The following is a 13,545-nucleotide window of genomic DNA, read 5'->3' as shown; positions in this document are numbered from 1 at the left end:
GTTTTTCCTCAATAGCTTCCAGGTCATGTGACCTAATGACTCAAAATCACTTTGAAATAATTATAATAGTCCCTATAGATGAGGCACAGACATTTGTTTTCCATTTTTAGCCATTTTCCATTTTTTAGGAATTTTTTTCATCAAAATTGAGTGTTTTTCCTCAATAGCTTCCAGGTCATGTGACCTAATGACTCAAAATCACTTTGAAATAATTATAATAGTCCTTATAGATGAGGCACAGACATTTGTTTTCCATTTTTAGCCATTTTCCATTTTTTAGGAATTTTTTTCATCAAAATTGAGTGTTTTTCCTCAATAGCTTCCAGGTCATGTGACCTAATGACTCAAAATCACTTTGAAATAATTATAATAGTCCCTATAGATGAGGCACAGACATTTGTTTTCCATTTTGAGCCAATTTCCATTTTTTAGGAATTTTTTTCGTCAAAATTGAGGGTTTTTCTTCAATAGCTTCCAGGTCATGTGACCTAATGACTCAAAATCACTTTGAAATAATTATAATAGTCCCTATAGATGAGGCACAGACATTTGTTTTCCATTTTTAGCCATTTTCCATTTTTTAGGAATTTTTTTCATCAAAATTGAGTGTTTTTCCTCAATAGCTTCCAGGTCATGTGACCTAATGACTCAAAATCACTTTGAAATTGTTCTACTAGTCCCTATAGATGAGGCACAGACATTTATATTCGATTTTAGTCCTTTTTATAATTTGTAGGTATTTTTATATTAGCTTCTATGTCAATCAGTCAATCCAATTTTATTTGTACAGCACATTTCAGCAGCAAGGCATTTCAAAGTGCTTTAAATAAGAAAAACATGAAAACACAGAGTCATGCAACATAGAATCAACAATCAAAACATTACATTAAGTTAAGAGCTGTCATTAAATTCGTAATTGATTATGTTTCAAATACAGCTCTAACCAGGTGGGTTTTTAGTCGAGATTTAAAGGCTCTCAGTGTTTCAGCTGTTTTACAATTTTCTGGAAGTTTGTTCCAAATTTGTGGTGCATGGAAGCTGAATGCTGCTTCTCCTCGTTTGGTTCTGGTTCTGAGAACCAAAGAATAAATTAATTTAATGGTTTATTATTTAATGGAAACTTTCAGGTTGTGCTTCAGTTTAGACCCATTGGTTCTGGTTGTAACCCAGAATAACCCAGTAATCAGCTGCTGCTGAAGAACCAGAACCCCAGGAGACTCCCAGTAACAGCTGCTGTGTTTGTTTCTCCACCAGTGGAACCAGTAGAGACGGTGCAGCTCCTCCACGCCCACCACACAGGAAGTGATGTCACTGTGCTGCTGGTAGCATCTGCAGCTCAGGATGCAGCTCCTGGTGGTGAAGCTGCTGGGCCTGCTGGGCCTGTCCTCGCTGATGCTGGCTGGCATCCTGCTGCCGGTGCGCCTCCTGCTGGCCGACAGCGAGAAGGCGGGGCGCTACCACCGGGGCCTGGCGCTCGGAAACTGCTTCGGAGGAGGCGTGTTCCTGGCAACGTGCTTCAACGCTCTGCTGCCGGCCGTCAGAGACAAGGTACACACACACACAGAGCAGCCAGGAGGAAACGGTTTCATAAGCAGCTGATTTCAGTAACACCTTTAAAGGGACGGTGTTTTCCAGGCATGTTGGGCCATTTTAAGGCACTATCCTGTAGCTATTTTACCTTCAGCTGTTATATAAATACTATGTGTATCAAATATGACTTCGGTATTTAACGCCTTGAAATTGGGCATCTGTCCTTTAAAGACCTCCTGCTCTTCCTGAAGCTCCGCCTTCAGGAAGTCGTCACAGCAACATTTCTAATAAAGCCAGTTTTGTTTTTTAACAACATTAATCCCATTTTTTCCAGACAATAAATCAAAATTCTAGTCATAAGAGATTTTCAGAATAAATGATAAAAGATAGAGTAAATGAACAGTTCCTCATGGCCCCTTTACTTTGGCCTTGACTCTTTCACGCTTCTTTACTATTTTCTCCAGTGTGTGTCCCACAAATATTGGTAAATTTGAAATTATGATTAATTGTAGTTACTTTAGTGGTAAAAATCAAACTTGTCTAAGCTTGGCTGCTCCCCCTGCAGGCGGCCGGCGTCCTGCAGCAGCTGCAGGTCAGCAGCGACTACCCGCTGGCTGAGACCATGATGATGGTGGGCTTCTTCATCATGCTGTTTGTGGAGCAGGCAGTCCTGACCTTCAGGAAGGAGAAGCCGTCCTTCATCGCCCTGGAGACGTTCAACGCCGGCGGCTCGGAACCCGGCAGCGACTCGGAGTACGACGCCCCCTTCCTGGGTGGCGGCCATCGCCACGGACACTTTGGACCGGGCCACCTGGCGGGGGCGGGGCCTCTGCGGCTGGCCGGCCTGGTTCTGGCGCTGTCGGCCCACTCGCTGTTCGAAGGCGTGGCGCTGGGCCTGCAGGAGGACGGCGCCAAGCTGGGCGGCCTGCTGCTGGGCGTGGCCGTCCACGAGACGCTGGCCGCCGCAGCGCTAGGCGTCAACGTGGCCAAGGCGGCGCTCGGCATGAAGGACGCCGCCAAGCTGGCTGCCGCCGTCGCCATGACGATCCCCCTGGGCGCGGCGGCGGGGATGGGCGTGGAGGCGGTGCGGACGCTGGCAGCCGGCGTGGCGTCGCTGCTGCTGCAGGGCCTCGCCGGCGGGACCTTCCTCTTCGTCACCTTCATGGAGGTCCTGAGTCCGGAGCTGGAGCAGAGGAACGACCGTCTGCTCAAGGTGCTCTGCCTCGTCCTGGGCTACGCGGCGCTCGCCGCACTGCTGCTCGTCAGGTGGTGACGGCAGGGGCGGGGCCCACAGGAAGGGGCGGGGCCCACAGGAAGGGGCGGGGCCCACGGGAAGGGGCGGGGCCCATAGGAAGGGGCGGGGCCCACAGGAAGGGGCGGGGCCCACGGGGAGGGGGGGGGCACTCTGCTCTCTTCAACCGCTGCAGAGAGCAGGAACTACAACTTGATTAAGAAACTTAAAGAGGGAACCCCTATCCCTGACCTTTGACCCCTGCCCATACGACCTGCAGATGTTTGCTGCTATTGCTGTATTAATGGCGTGGCGCCTGCTTCCTCCTGCAGGGGGCGCTGGGCGGTGAGCCCACAGATGTTCTGCTGTTTAACGTTCAAGCCGACTGTGGCTGTGTGGGTAGAGCGGTCGTCCTGTGATCGGAAGGTTGTAGGTTTGATTCCAGCTTCCTCCTGTTCCACCTAACCCCAAACATTTTAAATCAAATGTTTGTCCCTGAACCTCGTCTGGCAGGCTCAGAACCGTTCTACCAGACAGTCCGACCAGAATGAATCAGAACCGGTTCTATACCTGAACCAGAACCTGAACAGAGGGTCCCTCACCATCAGAACCAGGACCTCCACCCTCTGTGACATCACTTCCTGTTATCCCTCCTGTAGATCTGTCCGGGTTCTGGTCGGTGTTGTGTGAAGTAAATGGATCAGAACCAGGAACCAGACTGTGATGTGTGATCTGTCGGAACCTGGAGGTCCGGCCAGATTCTGTTTAATCCAGAGATGATCTCTGGTCATGTTGAGATTAGCAGAATGATCTGTTGAAGGTTTTCAGATTGAAGTTAGCAGTTTTGTTTTATGTGTTTTAACAGAAGCTTGGAGTCCAGAACTGAACTGATTTATTTAAAGGTCCAGTATCTTGTAAATCAACTGTTTTTATCATGTTACATTATTACTCCCTGCACTGTTGCCTTGATTCTTTCATGTTTGAGGAATCCTTTAATCTCCATGGCAACCATCCAGCTGTTAGAAATGCCTGGTAGACCTAGCCCCGCCTTCAAGGTGAAGCTCCTCCCCCTCTCAGCTGCTTCAGACTAGCCAGCAGCAATTAATTGCTGAGCTCACTATAGGAGCTGCTGCTCAGAGCAGTGCTGGTAGAAACGTTTAAGGGTTAATAGAGGAGCCATGTTGGGACGACTTCCTGGAGGCGGAGCTTCAGAAAGAGACAGAGGCCCAACTTCAAGATATTAAATCAGAGAGTAAAAGTCATATTTATAACAAACATAACAATTGAAGGTAACAGAGTTACTTTATTAAGCTAGAGACACATGACGCTGGCCCTTTAAGCTGGGTGAGCAGGTCCAGTTCCTCTGGTCATCATGCAGAGCATCGTCTGCTAGCATCAGTGCTGAAGCTGAACAGCAGAACCTGTTTCTCTATTCACTATAAAATAAAACTATAACGTTAACAACAGATGCGTATGTTGTCATGTTTTTGTTTTTTATGTTTCTACATCAAGCTCCTTCATCCAGGACCGCACAAACTCTGACCCCACACTGGCCCCACTCTGGGCCCACTTTGGCCCCATTCTGGCCCCACTTTGGCCCCATTCTGGCCCCACACTGACCCCACTCTGGGCCCACTTTGGCCCCATTCTGGCCCCACTCTGACCACACACTGGCCCCATTCTGGCCCCACTCTGACCCCACTCTGGGCCCACTTTGGCCCCATTCTGGCCCCACTCTGACCCCACACTGACCCCACACTGGCCCCACTCTGACCCCACACTGGCCCCACTCTGACCCCACACTGGCCCCACTCTGACCCCACTCTGGGCCCACTTTGGCCCCATTCTGGGCCCCTGGTTTGTTTTAAGGTTTTCTTGCATGAACTTGGAGACCAGAGTCTGGGTCACAGGACGTGACATCACTTCCTGTTGGTGAGTTGCGCTGCTGCTGATGGAGTCGGTTTCATTGACCTCTGATGACCTTCCTGAAGGAGTGAAGAGGAAACGCCGCCCCCTCCGCTCCACCTTAAGCCTCTTAAGGCGGTAAGCCTCCTGCTGCCTGCTGTTGCTGATTGTTTCTCCCTCATGGAAGAGGCCGGCTGCCCCGCGCCTCGTTGCCAGGACGACTCCACCACCTCGGAGGCCATGGACGAGCTTCTGCTGCCCGGCGGCGGCGAGGAGGAGGCCCGGTCCGACCCGGCAGGCCGGGTCAGGGCCTGGCTGAGGGCCGGCGTGGGCGGGGACTGCTGGAGGAACATGAGGGGCTTCTGCCAGAGGAACGGGCTGCTGACGCTGTCGGTCATCGCCGTGGTTACCGGCTGCACGCTGGGCTTCATGCTGAGAGGAACCGAGCTGTCCACACAGGTACGGAACCTCCAACCGGGCCGCAACCAGAACCTCTCTGGACTCAGTGTGTCTGACTGCAGCTCCGCTTGGCCCAAACGGTTCTGGTTCTGCTGTGCCGATCAGAACCAGACGAATGGTACATATGTCAAAATTCTTCACAGAACGTTGTGAGTGATTCACAGACTGACGTAACTTTGTAACTCGTTACTTTCTAAACGTTTACAGTTCAGAACATTTTGTCTCTAAAATCTGAAAATGATTTAGATCTAATTCGGCTGGATTTCATTCCTTCAGCAGCAACATGCTGACCTCTAAAGTCATGTTGGTTTCCATGGCAACCAGGGAGAAGCGATGAAGGACTGAATACCTTAAAACTTTTACGTCTTCTGAGCCTAAATAGTCAAGTCAGAAGTATTTTTTTCACTTCTTAATTAATAACTAAGCATATAATAATTCTAACAGTCAGTTTTTTTAGGAAATTATTGTAGATTTGTAACTTTCTCACGTTATTGAAAGGAAAACATCCAGTTTAAATTAAGAAGAATATTCAGCAGTCAGAACATGAGTCTCTTATTAAAATGCTTCCTGTATTAAAGGTTTAATAAATAAATCAGATTTGGCTCTAAAGTCTGTTTAGAAGTCAGATAAATGTTATTGACTGTGAAATTAAAGAGAAAGTAATTATATTTGACACAGTGGAGCCAAACATTCGTATGAATCACATGCGACGCATCTGGGTGCCGCGCTGCAGCGGGCGCCAAAACGTTGGCTGAAAAATGATGCAGCTGTTTGTGCATCTGTACACGATGATCAATAACTGAAGCAGGGCATTGATCAGACGCCCTCCGCTCCTCCAGGTCAGGTTGTTTTCGTTGGAATCGTTTCATCTGATGGCAGGAAGCTGAAGATGGAGGCAGAGAACCGAAGAAAAGACGATGGAGGGATGAAATCTTTCCCATGTTGGAACGGCAGTCGGACGGTTGTGTTTGCCTTCAGTCGCTGTTCGCAGCTGTTTGCTGCCGGTTCCACAGATCAGACACGGAAATCCAGAACGGTGATTTGAATGTTCCACTTCGCATAAACAAACTTTACCTTTCAAAGACTTTCCCCAGGCTGACCTCTGACCTCTGACCTGCGTACCGGCCCACTTAAAGCACAGCTTCAGCCTCAGACAGCAAGCTGACCCGGTTCAGAACCAAGCAGGTTCCTGATGTTTCTGCTCCAGAACCAACAGTCCAAATGAACTGGTCATCAGCAGGAACCTGCAGAACCGGGTCAGCTGGAGTTCTGGACGGTTCTGGTTGGAAAGAAGTTCTGGAGTTGCTCCAATCAGAACTATTCCTTCTGACACTGACCCAAAAGTTCTGATGGAGTCCAGAACAGGAACCCCGTATGACTCGGTTCTTACTGGACCTAAAGTTCTGTTAGGAGGACCAGAACTCTGGGGCTGTTCTGATGTTGCTCTGGTTCCTGGTTGGTTCTGTTGGACCTTCACCAGTAGAACTCCTGTATTGGAACTCCACAGGTCTGATCTGGTCAGAACCTTCTACGGGGTCAAAGGCCACCTGGTTGTCCATCGTTTCCATGGTTTCTGCCCTCTGGACGATCTCCTGAAACTCTCTGATCAGCAGAACCAGAACCTGTACTGGACTGTGGACCAGAAGGTCAAAGGTCATTCTGTTGGATTTAACTGGAATGAGGGAACTGGACCCGTCCCAGTTTGTCCGGGTCCAGGGACAGTCGGACCTCAGAGACCCGGATCGCCTCACTTCTTGTTTTCGTTCTTCTAAGCCAGCGGTGCCCAAAGTGGGTCCTGGAGGCCCGGAATCCGGCCTTCTCAGCAGGTCAGTGTTCCTCTCTAATGACCGTCACTGGATCCAGGTGAGTTAAACCAGGGAGAACTAAAACACCAGGATGCCGGGCCTCCAGGACCCACTTTGGACACCCCTGTTCTCATTGGACCATCAGAACCGTTAGCGGTGGCGGCTAACAGGAAACAGCTAGCGACGATGCTGGGTCCAGAAACCTGGGTCCATTCCTCATTTGGAGCAGGTTCTGACGGTTCTGGTGGGATGCTGGTTACCTGTTGGTTCCGTCAGGCCCAACCCGGCTGTGGTTGGATATTCTGCAGATAAAATGACAGCAGGAGGATTAAAGGGGGATAAATGAATTATGTCATTAAAAGAAGCAAACAGTAGATCCGGGCAGCGTTGGTCCTCTGCAGGTCCCTCAGGGCCGATGTTGGGCCTGTTCTGCCTCTGGTCTCTTCTCGCTGCTCTGCAGACTCGTTCAGATCCGTCTGCCTGTAACATGGCGGCCGGTCTGCTGTGCCGGTGTTACAGGATCATCGTCTTCAGGACGTTCAGACATTTTCTGACCCTGAATGAGGAAAAGCTGAGACTGTGTTTGGTCGCTGCTGTCCTCTCTTGGACGTGGCCCCCTGGTTGGTCCCCCGTCCTCCTTCTGTCCATTTGTGAAAAATCTAGGTGTGATTGTTGATCCCGTGTTAAATTTGATTAGCATGTTAGCGCTGCTATCAAAGCCAGTTTCTTTCAGCTGAGGACCTTTGCTAAGATGAAATCTGATTTTGCCGTTTAGATGATTGGAACTGTTTGTTCTGAGGCTTTTAGCAGAGCAAACGAAGTGCTGCAGCTCGTCTGCTGAGCAAAACTAGGAGGCGTGAATCTGTGGCCCCGGTTCCCCTTCACTGGCCCCCTGCTGCCTTGGGATCACATTTAAGGTTTCATTGATGGTTCTTAAGTGTTTTGGGTCGTTCGTACTGAAGTGAGCTCTAGCAGCCCTACAGCCACCCGGAGCCCTGAGGTCGGCTGCAGCTTTTACCGTCCGTCCCTAAAGCAGACGGAGCCTCCTGTGGATCGTCTCCCTCTGGCTGCTGAACTCCAGACTGAAACTCGTCTTTCCTCCTTCAACTCCGGCTGAAGAGAAAAGGAGGAAGGACATCGCTGCAGCTAAAACTCAATATTGTTTGGTTTTTAGTCACTATTAGCTTTTGGAATCTGCCAGTTTAATATTTGTCTTATTATTTTACCAAACTTAATTTGATTTCTATTTTCTTTTACCTCCCTGTGCTGCTGTTTGTTGTGAAGTGTTTTAGTGGCTGACTTTGACTTTGACTGAAGCTCTGCGGATCTGGTTTTGATCCGGTTTCAAAGTCCCAAACAAGCCGACTCGGTTTGACCCGGAGGTTCTGGAGGTTCTGTTTGGCATTTTTGGCGCACAGACTCTTAAAGTCTGACCCAGTTTCATCTGTGTCGCTGTGATTGTTCTAGAATCCAGTTTTTAAGGTGTTTAAGTCGTGATGATGCGTTCAGTGTCATTATTTTGACCACTCATGAAAATGAGCCTTAAGTTTGATTTTAGTTTGTGCCTCTGAAAGAGAGAGTCACTAGGACAGATAGATCTAGGTCACATAGATCAGAGCAGGAAGTCTATTCCTGACAGGAAGGTTAACTGTTTCCTGCAGGGTCAGCTAGTTACTGTTAGCTTGAAGAACACTGTGTCAGGTAGCTTTAACTTCCTGTGAGGTTCTTCCTGTCCCTGTAAAGGCGAGTGACCTTCGACCTCTGCCAGGACAGGCTGCTCCTGCCAACCGCTGCCTGGGAGCTTTAACAACACTCAGTCCAAATCCAGCATCAGTAATCCGTCCCTGTAAGAGGAAACTGCGTTTTATTTGTGGAGATGTTTAGCACACAAGGCTAACGTCAGCGCTACGCTAGCCTGATGTAGCTAATGCAGGAATTAATATGAGAGAAGAAGAAATGGATAAGAACTGGATCATACTGCAGCAGGTCCAGCTTAACACTTTACACCAGGTTGTTAATACAATAATTCACTCAGTAAATCAAAGATAATCGGTTTTGTCAGCGAGTCAGGGAACATTTCCTCCTGGAAATCATCCGGCTGGTAGACGGCCGCTTTCCAACCGTCTGAAGGTTCAGGTCAGAGGTCAGCCTGACCTCTGCTTTCCAGCTGTAATAACTGAAGTTGTGCATTGACTCTAGATCTATGACTAGATCTGATTCTGTGACTCTAGATCTATGACTCTAGATCTATGATTCTCTATAACTCTAAATCTATAACTCTAGAACTATAACTCTATATGACTCTAGAGATATAGCTCTAGATCACGACTCTAGATCTACAACTCTAGATTGTTCCTCTTTAGGTCCAAACATCATAACTTCAGCTTCTGTTCAGATTTAGAAAGTTTCGTCTCATCCTCACATTTATCTGTTCTCAGTGTCTGTTCAGTGATTGGATGGGGTCAAAGGTCACCTGATGACATCATAATGTAGAGCTGTGTATCATCTGTGTTGTCATGGTAACTGATCTTATTTCCTGTTAACCTGAGCCAGTGGGAGCATACAGATTGTAAATAAGAGGGGTCCTAGGATTGGACCTTGGGAAACCCCACATGTGACCTCTGACCTCTTTGATGAGAAATTACCTATTGACACAAAGAAGTTCCTGTTGCTGAGGTCGGACTGGAACCAGTCCAGCTCTGGACCAGAGAGTCCGATCAGGCCGTATTGTAGATGATTTATGACCCATAACCTGAGCCACTGGGATCACATAGATGTAAATAAATAGATTTGAGGAACCGCACATGGTTTCTGTCTCCTTTCTAAGTGTGGAAGCAGCCTGTCGTTTTGGCTGGTTAGCATTCAGAGGCTGCATCGCTGTAGGAAAGACTTCCACCGTGATGCATTCATGCACCGTCTGAAAGCCTGACCTCTGGATCAGACCAGACTAAAACATTTTCCACTGTGATAATTAGATATTTGTTATCTGAAAATGTGTTTTTATGTGCAGAAGAAGAGTGAAACATGATTCTGGTTTGTTTAATTCAGAGCTGATGAGAAGGTTTTACTTTGATTAGACCCATGATGCAGTTGGACTCCATCTCTGTTTTGTCCTCAGGCCAAGATCTACTTCTCCTTCCCTGGAGAGCTGCTGATGAGGATGCTGAAGATGCTCATCCTTCCTCTCATCACGTCCAGGTAGGAGCGGGCAGAACCGACTCAGCGGTCTGTTTAAGAACGGTCCAGTTCTGGTTCTGATCCAACTGCAGGCGCTGATGCAGGAAGAACCAGAACCTTTAGGACCAGTAGAACCGGGAGCCCAAACAGCTGGCAGATGATCCGGGCTGTGATGATGAATCTGTCCTGACCTTTGACCCGATAACCCTCATCACCATCCGTCCACCTCCGTGCTTCACACATGCTTGGAGGAGTTTCTGCCGTTTGGTTGTCTGTCATGAGAACAGTGGACTTCAGATGCTCTGGGGATGACCTTTGACCCTTCCCAGGTTGATGGGTAGCAGCAGGTCATTGCTGTGTTTCCATCTTGACGCCTGGAGGCTCCAGAGCAGCAGACTGACTGACACCCTGTGATGTTTCCAGCTGAGGCTGAACTCTTGCACCTTTTTATTTTTTCAGGTGAAAGTCTGGAGCCCGCGACCCGATAAACACGATAAGATGGATGAAGTTAAAACATGAAGCAGTAATTTAGTAGAATCAGCACCAAAATTAAGACTATCGCGCACCTAGCGGTGGCTACTTTATTGTTGCATGAGCCCGTGTCCAATCCAAAGCCAGCCGCACCGGTAACTGAGCAGCCAATGAGGAGACGAGTGCTAACCAACGTTAGCATTAGAGGGGCTGATGACTACCATGCTGAGACTCCTCATGCATTATTTATGTTCTTCCTGTGCTGTCCATTAGCACATAGTGTTAGCTTTTGATAGGCTAGTACTGGCATTGAAAAGGCTAACAGCTAGCATACCTAGGCTACATTTGGTGACTTGTGCTTTCTCCTTTAAAGGAAACTTTATAAAGACAAATGTTTGGATACAATGCCTGAAATCACCATAAATCATTTTTGATTAGTGAAAGCTCAGAGGTTGGTCAGGTGACCAGCATAGGCATGCTAGTTGTTAGCCTATCTAAGGCTAATGCTAACCTGTCTAAGGCTAATGCTAGCCTGTCTCAGCTACTGGTGCCAGTCTGTCCTTAATCAGATCAATAGGTAGCTTCACATTGTGACAGGGAAGTAGCCACCGCTAGGTGGGCTGTAGTCTGCATTTCGGCACTAATATCGTTCTATAATTTAAGGGCTGATTTGGTGCGGAGGCATTCCTGGGGCTCCACAGGCTGCGTGACGTTTGTGTCCTCCTGTTTGTCCTGCAGCTTGATGTCCGGCCTGTCCTCCATGGAGTCCAAAGCGTGCTGCAGGATGGGCGTCCTCACCGTCACCTACTACCTGTGGACCACCTTCATCGCCGTGGTGGTCGGCATCGTCCTCGTCCTCATCATCAAGCCCGGCATGGGGACGGACATGGAGAGCAACCGTCTGGGCGGCGGGCCGGTCATGACCTCGGCCGATGCCCTGCTCGACCTGATCCGGTGAGGGAGGTCAAAGGTCATTTTCATTGTGTGGAGGAGGCGGCATACTGAGTGATTTGCTTTAAGTTATTTTGCTTTACAAGCCCTGGAGGCCAACCTGCCATAGAAGGAAAACAGTCTGACGTTGTTTACAGCTCAAAGTCTTAGAAATGGTGGAAATGTTACGTTTGTCTTTTACTCAACATTTCTGTTCAGTTTTTATTGAGAAAAACGACGACAGCTGCTCGTAACCTAGCAACCAACATCAACGAAAGCAAGACAGCGACAAAACAGAACCAGATCCTGTTCAGCTTTCTTCAAAATAAAAGACTTCCTCTAGTCAAATAAATCATGACTCGCACTTACAAAGGTAATTACGTCACCTTTGTAATTATATACAATCATCTTCAATTCAATTAATAATCATGTAAATTATGCTTCACATATAAAATCAGTCACTTATCATGCAAAATATACTGAACAACATATAAGTGTAAAAAAGTCACAACAGGAATGTTTTGGTGTTCAGCCACCTTTACTCTGATGCCCTGAAATAAAAACCCATTTTGAAATGATCTAATCAGCAAACAGATGTCATAGTGGCTGGTATTAACTTTGTCTCGTCTGGGATGTAAGGAGACATTCGTCTCCTTTCTAATGTCCAACCAGTCAGTCACCAGTGCTAAAGATGCAACCTAGCAACCTGCAGCATGAGACGAAGGCTGCAGCTGCATGAATGAAGCTGAGCCGATCAGTTTTATCCAGAAATGATGAGTCCAACGAGGGTCAACAAACCGTAGCAGCGCTGCAGCTCTTCATCCCCTCAGAGCTCCGGCTCTTGGCGGTATTTTTAGTAATCCTGCGGGATGAGAGGCAGATTAACCGAGTCACTGATCTCTGCTGCTGCACGTTTGCAGACCCAGGTCTGACAGGAGCTGCACGCGCCGCTTCAACACTTCACCGTCATCCTGGTGACCTCTGACCTCTGAGCGTGCAGCAGCCTGCCGTCTGTTTTTGTTGTGCTGTAAGAACTTCCTGCGGTTCCACAGAGCAGAGGAAGCTCCTGCAGCTCCCGCTGGCCTGCAGGGGGCAGCACACACTGAGGAGATCCAAGAGAGGACCGCCAGAGAACCCGGGGACAGAGCCACCCAGAGCTTCTACTTTGGACACACAAGGGTCAGAACTGAACCGTAGAACAGTGGAACAAGGCGTGTTCTGATGGGAACCTCTGGGTCCAACATTGATTTGGACAGGACTCTGACCAGCAGCACCAGTCTGGGTCCAGTAATCGATGGAGGCCTCAGTCTCTGCTGGGCTGAGGAGATGAGGTGGGGAGTGGACACAGAGGCAGATTATTGTCCCTCTCTGGGCTGCCGTACTTCATGTTTAACTTCAGGATGTTTGGTTCTGTTCTTGGCTGTGCAGAACTGAGCAAGAACAGTAAAGAGCAGTGGAGCGAGCACACGGCCCAGTGCAGCTCCAACACTCGGTGTGTCTGTCATGAAGGCTTCCTGTTTATTTGATGGCTCTTCTCTCCTTCACCCACAGAAACATGGTTCCCTCCAACCTGATCGAAGCCACGTTCCAGCAGGTAAACCTCCTCACAGGTTTGAAGCTCCTGTCAGTTCTGCTTCCTCTAACCACCTGACTCTGCTGCTGCAGTACAAAACGGACCTGATCCCCATCCTCAGAGTCCCAACCAAAACCATCCAGCCCAACTTTGTCTACGTCGTCCCCGACGACAACGACCCTAAAGGACGGACAGTCTACCTGGAGCTGACTCCGCCCCCAGACGTCATCTACAAGACGAGTCCTGGCAGCAGCCAGCAGATGAACGTCCTCGGCATCGTTATCTTCTCCGCCACCATGGGTGAGTATGGCAGGGTGTTAGGGCCAAAATTAAGACTGTTGCACAAGCAGCGGTTGATACTTCCTTATGGCAAGAGGCTGCGTCAGCGGTGGGCAGTCCTGGTCCTGGAGGTCCGAGTCCTGCAGCTCTTAATGTCTCCCTGTCCAACACACCTGGATCCAACA

At 48.6% G+C, this 13,545-nt stretch overlaps 2 protein-coding genes across 5 annotated transcripts in view; both read left to right on the top strand.

Annotated features, from left to right (window-relative positions):
- LOC106937561 (zinc transporter ZIP3) overlaps positions 1-8,898 on the top strand; it is a 13,494-nt gene extending 4,596 nt beyond the window's left edge. For 2 of the 4 annotated variants that reach the window (XM_015019122.1, XM_015019123.1), the window contains exons 2-3: positions 1,255-1,548; positions 2,096-3,873. In XM_015019122.1, coding sequence (XP_014874608.1) covers positions 1,342-1,548; positions 2,096-2,803 — 915 coding nt within the window. In that variant the 5' untranslated portion in view covers positions 1,255-1,341 and the 3' untranslated portion in view covers positions 2,804-3,873. Of the gene's footprint in view, positions 1-1,254; positions 1,549-2,095; positions 3,874-8,884 lie in introns of those variants that run through there. The other 2 variants (XR_001422419.1, XR_001422418.1) reach the window with 2 other exon arrangements.
- On the top strand, positions 4,688-13,539 carry LOC106937553 (excitatory amino acid transporter 5-like; the record flags this gene model as incomplete). Its single annotated transcript, XM_015019113.1, has 5 exons — positions 4,688-5,125; positions 10,049-10,128; positions 11,317-11,532; positions 13,060-13,102; positions 13,174-13,539. Coding segments are annotated over exons 1-5 (984 nt in total), but the record flags the coding sequence as incomplete, so codon positions are not given.
- Between the last annotated feature and the right edge of the window lie 6 nt (positions 13,540-13,545).

This window comes from Poecilia latipinna, unplaced genomic scaffold (genome assembly GCF_001443285.1).
Source record: "Poecilia latipinna isolate Pla-1442-1.1 unplaced genomic scaffold, P_latipinna-1.0 Scaffold2377, whole genome shotgun sequence".
NCBI lineage: Eukaryota > Metazoa > Chordata > Actinopteri > Cyprinodontiformes > Poeciliidae > Poecilia > Poecilia latipinna.
The sequence above is the reverse complement of the archived record's forward strand: the minus strand, read 5'-3'. Positions and strand labels throughout refer to the sequence as shown.